General features: G+C 39.4%; 1 protein-coding gene across 2 annotated transcripts in view; it reads right to left on the reverse strand.

Annotated features, from left to right (window-relative positions):
* Positions 1-8,740, reverse strand: part of Ano4 (anoctamin 4) — a 342,978-nt gene that overhangs the window by 13,280 nt on the left and 320,958 nt on the right. For both annotated transcript variants that reach the window (XM_017798033.1, XM_008832628.1), the window contains 2 exons: positions 6,878-7,030; positions 5,568-5,715 (listed from right to left, as the gene is read on the reverse strand). In XM_017798033.1, coding sequence (XP_017653522.1) covers positions 5,568-5,715; positions 6,878-7,030 — 301 coding nt within the window. The remainder of the gene's footprint in view (positions 1-5,567; positions 5,716-6,877; positions 7,031-8,740) is intronic.

Consider the following 8,740-nt stretch of genomic DNA (forward strand, 5'->3'; position numbering starts at 1 on the left):
CTGCTATAGTCATGCCACACTGTGGATTTGTCATGAGCTTTTATGCCTCTGTTTGGTTGAATTTCTTGTTGGGTCTATTCCTTTATTTAGAAGTGGAATTAGTACTGATCCTCCAATGGTCAAACCAAACACTACCTCTTCTGAGAAGGCTTCCTTTACCCCTGTCAGAAGGACTCGCTCCCCCCTTCTCTCTGAAGTGCTGCTACATCTAAGATCTCAACTATCCTGTAGTTTTTACTGGTGGTATATGTATATGTGTTTCTAATCTTTTCCTTTGGACTGTAATAGGATTTGAGGAGCAGAGTAGGTGTTTTCACATCCTAGGATCTAGCAAAGTCTCAGGATCTGTTGAAATCCAGAAACATAGAAGTCAGTTGATTTGATTGGAGAGAAATAGATGCTAGATTCTATTGATCCTTCTTACTGAATGGATAGATAGAATCAGTGATTCTAGTAATCATTTTATCAACATTTTTTTCATTAATTTTTAAAACTACTGTACAAAATAAAGGGTTGTACTGTGACATTTTCATATCATTTTTGTTTATTTATATTACCATACGTAATTCTTTTTAAAAACAATCAAATTTATTCATTGTTATTAGTAAGAGAGCAAGTGAGAGAACAAGAAAGAGAGAGACAGAGAGAGGGACAGAGAGAGAAAGAGAAACATAAAAGGTCAGAGGTTAGAGAACAGCTTTGTGGAGTCAGTTTTCTCCTTTCATCTTTATGTGGGTTCTGGGATCAAACTCAGGTAGACAGGCTTGTGTGGCAAATACATTTACCTGCCACAGCATTTTGATGACCCCACCCTATGTAATTCTTAAAGTGACAAAATTGGCCACCACATAGGCTCATTGTGGGTACTGAATTACATGATGTGCATGCAAGCCTATGATTTTATGCTTAGCTGATCGTGAGATAAATGTGGGTGGTGGCTATTCATTTTATGTATGTTGTACCTTTAGCAGGTCAGTACATCTTGTGGAATGAATAAATCATAGTCTTCAGAGTCTCTTCATTATCATGCCCAATGTGATTGTCCCAAGTTGCTGAATCTTAAGCCAAAGTGATGACACCAACAATTCTGACAGCACACGGCTTCTGCGTGTTGTCATACTCAAGACAAACCATTGGCTTTATCATAACCTTTACAAAAATGAGCTGAGTTAAAAGACCCATTTGTCAAGTCACCCATGGGTTTAATAAATAGTCAGTAGGTATGTAACATGTCACAATCCTTGCCTACCACGCCTTGAAAGAACAGTTTGGAATGATGCCCTCTCCCATCAATGAATCTCTTAGAACGTGACATGAAAACAAACTAGCACCTTGCTAATGAGCTGTTGCTAAGAGGGAGCCTGTGGCTGTGGCATGCAGCATCCAGTAGAGTCTTTGCAGGAGCTGAGCAGTGGGAAGGGAAAGGTGCTTTGGAAACTGGCCAAAACAAAACAAAATAAAACAAAACAAAAGTCCAGGCCCAGCATTGAGATGGAATATTCATAATCCCTCCCACACTCCTATCTCACAAAGCAGCCTGAGGCTTTATGGCGATTAAAGTGATTGTCCATTGGTTCTCTGTTCTCTGGTTAAAAATTCCAGTTAGGAATTTTTGTTAGAAATTAGGTTAAAAAACCTAAATTCAAAATAAAACATCTGTCTTACAGACAGGACCCTCTATCCCCTAACCAAAAAAACAAAGAGTAAAAATCTGTGAACCTATTTACTAAGCATGTTCATGTAATGCTAGTCCAAATCAGTGTCAAAAATGTGACTTCAGTGGCTGGTTATTCATATATACATAGAATCAAAAATGGGTCTAGTATGTAAGCATATTGCTATCTTCCTTCCATATCAACTCAATCATTACAGAAGAGGAAGGATCACTAATACCGAACTGTTTCTTTTTACCATGGCAGAATCTGAGCTACTGCCACATCAAACAGTTGAAGCTACTGTGAAACTATAGAAATGAAATTTCTATACTTTATGATGCACAGTTCAGTCAGTGACGTCCACGTGTCAACTCACTGACTTACTGTCACAGCAGAAGGGCCACAGAGGGCAGCAGATAATCATGCCCGTCACTTGGTTTGCTGGCAGAAGCTCTATAGACCCTCTATCATCCCCAGAGAGACAGACTGAAGCTCTCCTAATGGTGAGAGAGAAGTGAGAGGTACTACTCAAAAAAGTACCAGGCAAAGGGATGGTCTTATAATTATAAAGTTAATTTTCTTACAGGACTAGTAAATGTCTCTGAAGGCATTTTCAAGAAAGGGGATTCAGAAAACATCTTATGGAAGGCATTATTTGGATCAGGACACAGGCCCCTCTCAAGTAACCTCAGAAAACATCTCATTTATTTAAACGTGATAATTCTCCTTTAAAAACATTTGTTACTTATTGTTTTCAATTCCTAATACACAAAAAGGGACACACCATTGATCCTTATCACCAGTCAGGAGGAAGAGCAGAACTAGAAGTTGACTTTTGGGTTTATGGACTGTAGATCAAACTCACTGCCAAATGTCTTTGAATTATTCTACAAAATTTGCCTTTGAGGTTTAAGGTATCATAACACTAATAGCCTGGGGATAGCAATCAAAGGTTGAAAATGTCATGGGAAATAAGTTTTGATTTATGCAGTTGAATGCAAGTATGCTTTATAGATAAAGTTTCTCAGGTTAATAAAAATGTCAGATATGAACAACATAAAAAGAACTCTTTATGGTACCTTATTTTTAAAAACACAACTTTGTAAATGGTGCTGGTGTTAATCTATTTAAGTGATTACAGAATTTGAGAATAGTATATTCTCAATTATTCATCAAGTAAGATATATTTGTATCCTATTCTGTGAATGAGCACTGAGTCCTTGATCAAGGCTCTGACCCCTTATGGTATCACTGTTTCTATGGAAAATCAGCTTTGATTCATGTAACTAACCAAGCACATCTTTTTAAAAGATATATGCCACATGATAATTCTAAGGCCCAGAACATTCTGTATCCTTATCATAATCTTGTACCAAGATGCCTGCCCATAGTTCTTTAATCTCTCTTCTAAGGGACTCATGCAGAGACACTGTGGAAGATATGGAGCCCTCAGCAAACAATGATCAGTGAGAGGTTCAGTTCAGCTACTGCAGAAGAGGAATGTACCCAGAGGAAAGCACATGAAAAATCCCTCTGCATACAATGTGGCGAGAACAGTGCCTTGAACCATTATTTTATTTTCAGACCTGTCTGGAAATGAGGTCACCCCACCAATGCCTTTGAAAACTTCATTGCCAGGCACCCATGACAGTAGAGCTTGTTCTTAAGCAGTACACTCTGCTTAGGGCGGCATCCACAGTACAGCATGAAGCAGAGCTAAATGTGCCATCGTAGGGACGGGGGCATAGGAATCCAGGGACACAGGGCACATGAATGAAACTGTCATCCATGGGGGAGCCAGGGGACGCTGAAAGACAGTGCATAGGAGGCACTGATGTAATCCAGAGCTATGAAAGAGGCACAGTAATTGGCTTGGCTAGACTACTCCTGCTTGAGGTTCAGTTTAAATTAAAACATGTCAGGTCCACAGCTGCTTTAAGCCACAAGAGGGATTTGACTATAAATCTGTATCATGTTGCAGAAGTTTGTGATGTTCTAATATGCTTACATTGTTCCTACACTTTGTTCATTTCTAGAGTATTTATAAATTGAAAGAAGGAACAGAAGTCAGAGAAGGAAGAGGAGAAACAAGAAGATGATGACAACAGAGGGAAGAAAGGCCACATCGCTGTAAAGTAATAGGGTGTCTGCTAGGGCAGAAGCTAAGATTCACGAAGCACACGGAAATATAACTATTTGAAAAGAATAATGACTCATGGATTGACAGGAAAGAGGTAGCACTGTAACTTGAAAGGGGCAGAGGGCTCACAAAGGGAAAAGTTTGCAAAGAAAATGCAGTAATCCAATAAAACTGAATCAATGCATATTAGGTAAATTCTAATCACCATGAACATTGCTTAAAGATTAGTAGGCCATAACATTCCCATTTCACTTTTGGTTTTCAAATATATATATATATATATTCTACTGTAACTGGAATTGGGAAAGAATCAAAATATCCATTGGTACTTCAACCTAGGAGGTTTACAGTTAGGTGAGCCTCAAAGGCCGTGCAGCTCACAAGAGGAAGTGTCCGTGTGGGTATGGTTCTTTTTTTTCTTTTAAAGTTCCAGATGTTACTGTGCTATTTCTGGATTTTGCTTTGCTTAATCTTCCTCTGCTCCCCAGAAGAAGCAGCAGAACGCATGCCCCACTCTCAGAGTTGTTCTGAGAATAAAATGCAGATGTATCTGAAAGTGGCAGGAATGAAGGTAAAGCCTTTTCAGGTTAAGCCAAGCAGAGAATGTTGACAGCAGTCGCAATTAGAAAGAAATGCCCTCACAGCGAGTATAAGCCTTTACATTTCCATTCAAAGGAGCTGGTATGTTCACTTACAATGCTAGACAATTAGTGTTGAATGGCCCACTGGTTATTTTAGTAAAGGTCTTCATAGAAGCCAATCATACTCCTCCACCATCCATGTCTTAGTGCATTTCTGTGGGATTCATAATGAAATTGAACCATGAATAAGTTTGCTTAATTTAGTTGACTTGATCTGCCTGGCACTTCACTCTTTTGGACTACAGTGGTGACAGGAAAAAAAAAAAACAAAACAATTTAGCTAAGACTGTAAGCCAGGAATCAGGTCTGCCTCTATTAGGCACCTGCCCATGTAAGATGATTTGATGGGCATCAAGAAGACTTGAGAATTCCTAAACACATTCTACTCTGCCTACAGTCATCTAAATCCCATAACTGGAGTTAGATTATTATTGTGACTTTAGAGATTTTTAATGTGTGCTAAGACTTCTTGTCCATTTTGTACAGCACAAAACTAAAAGGTAGGTGGTGTGTTATAGTGATAACTAGATTTTATTTGACCATATACATTGTACACTGGATCTGGGAATACAGAATTCTGCCTAAATTTGACTGGCAAAATTTTGACAATAGTCTGATCATAGTTAGGAAAAAAAGTCATTCTCATGCTCCACAAACATTTATTGAGTGCCTTCTGGGTCCTAAGTACATGATTCCATATTTCCCATGTAAAGTTTTCAGGCTCTATAAACAATGACTCTGTGAATCACAGCAATTGTCTTTTTCACACACTCATAACAATTCCATAACTACATATTATATTAGGTCAGTGCTACTTTTTTTTTGTTCCATTAGTATACACACATCTCTGAATACATTCTTGGGAGGGGTCAGAAGGTAGGGACATGTAATCGCTGCCCTCACATTAAATTCCATCTGAAACCTGTCTGACTTCTTTAAGCTCCAACCCTTAGTGGATGGGGATGTATTTTCTTTGGCTGAAAGTGTAATGATATCATAATTTCGCCTCCGCTACCCACAGGACTTGTCTGGGCTTGTGTGTCACATGCCCTAGTGTAAAGGCTTTTCTCTGTGTCCAACACCACATAATGGCTAGGAATGGAGATTTTATAATCATTTTACAGCACTTACTTTTGCCCAGCTTCTCCTTGGCCTGCACAAGGTCCATACTTATAAGCATATACCAAGCGAGGGATAAAGTCAGATGTTATCGCTATGACAAATGCATTTGTAATGACAGAAAGAATTCCAATGCCTTCAAGGATTCCATACCAAATTCCTATTAGAACAGAAGTGTGCTATTAGTTCCATCAGAGGTAACAAGAATGAAAACAACAAGGATAATTGATCCTTAAGAAGTCTTTTCATAAACCCTTTCATCTGTCCAAATACCTCTGGCAACAAGGACTAGTAATTTGTATTTCCAAATACTTTGGAATTAAAGAAATTTCTGTGGTACCATGTAAGCAAGTGCCAGTGTTCTTGCGACTTACTGGTCAGCATCAGATATAAGATCAGAGCATTCTGGTCAATAAGGCATTCAAGCACTATCTGATAAAATCAGCACACAGTGCCAAACCCCTACCAGATGGGGAGCTTCTTAAAGGGAAGGAATTAGATTCCTCCTGTTCACCCTTGTGGACCATACCTGATGCATTTGCCCAAGCCAATGCTCAGTGAATGAGCACTAACTTTATTCAGAGGGTAGCTGGCCACTATGAGGAAAGCGTCAGCATGCAGTTCTCAGACACACTCAAGGGCATGGTGCCTGACTGCTCTGCGCTCAGTGCTGGACACAGACATGAACCAGGCAGTCCCTGATCTCAGGTAGCTCCCAAGAGTGCTGTATTTAATTTAACTTGGCTTCTCTAGTCAAAGACCAGAGCTTATTCTTCCCCTACATAAACTAGATTTTGCTTCATGTGAGTTAGAAAAACGTTTAGGAAGTTGAAGATAAGCAAATGAAAGATTTATTTTAAGAAGTGACAAATTGGATCTGGGGAGATGGTTAAGCAGTTAAGAGCCCTGACTGCTCTTGCAGAGGACTGGGGTTCAGCTCTCAGCACCCACATGGTGGCTAACAACTGTCCTTAAGCCCAGTTCCAGGGATCCAATGCCCACTTCTGGCCTCCTCAGGCATTGCATGCATATGGTACATTTACATACATGTAGGCAAAACACATGCACACACACATATAAAATAAAAATAAATAAAAAATTTAAAAGATGATAAATCAAATTTTAGCTTAGAAATAAAAGTCTTAGGTTAGAAATAACCAAATTGAGAATATATTTAAGTAGAAATTCATAAAACACTAGAAATTTAAACTAAATAGGTAGTTTTACTTCTTGTACAGTATCACTTAAAACTAATAAAGTTATATTCCTTACAAAATTCAGTTGAATTCCTTTACATGAAAACCTGCCCAAACCCAACTTACCTATGTCTTTGGCCCTTGAAGCTAAAGGTCTTCTCCACTGTGTGACAAATTTATAAGCATCAAGTCGAATTTCAATAATGTTATTCAGTAAGGCCAGAAGTGGTGCTAGGGGGAAAGCTGCCACAAAGATGGTTGTGAATCCAAACTGAAGAACTAGGGAAGGAAAAGGAAGGGATGAGAGATTGGTCTCCCACTACTGTTCTTAAAAGGCAAAACTTTTAATAAAAAATAAAAAAGATAATAATCTGAATGTGTTGTTGTCTCAAGTCATATTTTTCCCAACAATTAAGAGTCAGATGCTGAGGGGAAAGGAAGATGGTCAGAGGACTGAAAAGAGAGCTACTTCCTGGGCCTGGGAACAATGTAGTCTTGAGATAGTACGTACACCTCAGACCCTGCTGCTTTCTAAATGGCATTCTCTAATTAAAGAAACCAGAGCTTCTTGGCAGAGGAACCCTGCCAAGAGAGCTGTGGTAGAAAAATATGGGAGGAGACTGGACTATCTGATGGTGTAAGAAAATATGGAAATGCCGAAATAGTGCACAACAACAGACTAACTTGCAGGCACTGCCACGGCTAAAGCTGGAACAGTTAGTGCAACAAAATAAGTCACGATAGCATTATAACCTAAAGAGCACCTAAGCCATATTGACATAAATGCTTCTCTAAACACAAACTGAAAACACACAGAGAATAAAGCATGGCTCTTTCTTATGGTAGATTTTTATTTTGTTTTTTTCAATGTATATTTTTAATTGAATTTTAGTATATTTAATACAATAGATCTTAATGAAATTTAGACTCCCTCCCTCATCTGTACTCGTCCATAGCCCCCCCACACTGGATTTCACGCATTCCATCATATATGTTAAGGTTTATCGAGTCAAGTTTGTGTACCCAGATGTCCCTTGGTGTAAGTTCATCCATTGGAGTCTAGGCAGCCTGTCTAGAGTCACCCCCTTAAAGAAGATCAACTTTCCCTCACCCAAACTAATCAGCTGCCAATAGTTCCTTGGCTAAGGTTGGGGCCTGCTGACCATTTCCCCAGTTCTATGCTGGGTTTTTGACTTATTGAGTTTTCATGGATCTTGTGCATACTGACACCATTACTATAAATTAAAGAGTGTGTGACGCACACAGAAGACCACAACTGGCTAACGTGTAGAGAATAAGAGACTACAGAGTGCATGTCCCTGGATAGGACTCCTATGTTAAACCTCATCTACCCATGGCTCAGAGACCATTGTGGAAGGGGGTGGGAAGATTGTAAGAACCAGGGTTGGTGCATGATCATAAGGAGAGTCTTCCAGGCCTCTGGGAACTTGCTCATATGAACTTACAGCAATGGTAGAATTTCGTTTATAAACACAGAAGCAATGGTGAAAACAGAAAATGACTATTAATTAAACTTCACAGAAATGCTGCCCCAATGAAAGAATGCTAAAATGAGTGGGCAGAATATTGAAAATGGGGTGTCTGTCCTCATAGAATACTTAAGACATACTGATGTGACATGCTCTGTTAGGACGGTCCCTTTCTTTCTCATCTCTTCTATCACCCTCTTATATAAAATCAAATCTCCACTAGTTCATCCTTCAGAACCATTAGTTTCCAAGTCCCATCAATGACCCTTCATGGCTGTCACTTCTCCCTCTTTAACAGTGTCCCCTGCTTGAGTCCAGACTGACTTTCTAAGAGGATTGTCTCCCCCCAGACTTTCCCTCCCTCCCTCCCTCCCTCCCTCCCTCACCACACTGCCATCAGTGTGTTTACAATCTTGGTTCAAATCCATTGTTCATCATCTCCACAGGAAAAGTGTTGGGTTCTCACAGAGTAAATCCTCAACTTTTCTCCATGTCATCC

The sequence above is a fragment of the Nannospalax galili genome, unplaced genomic scaffold (assembly GCF_000622305.1).
Source record: "Nannospalax galili isolate Female #2095 unplaced genomic scaffold, S.galili_v1.0 scaffold415, whole genome shotgun sequence".
Taxonomy (NCBI): Eukaryota; Metazoa; Chordata; class Mammalia; order Rodentia; family Spalacidae; genus Nannospalax; species Nannospalax galili.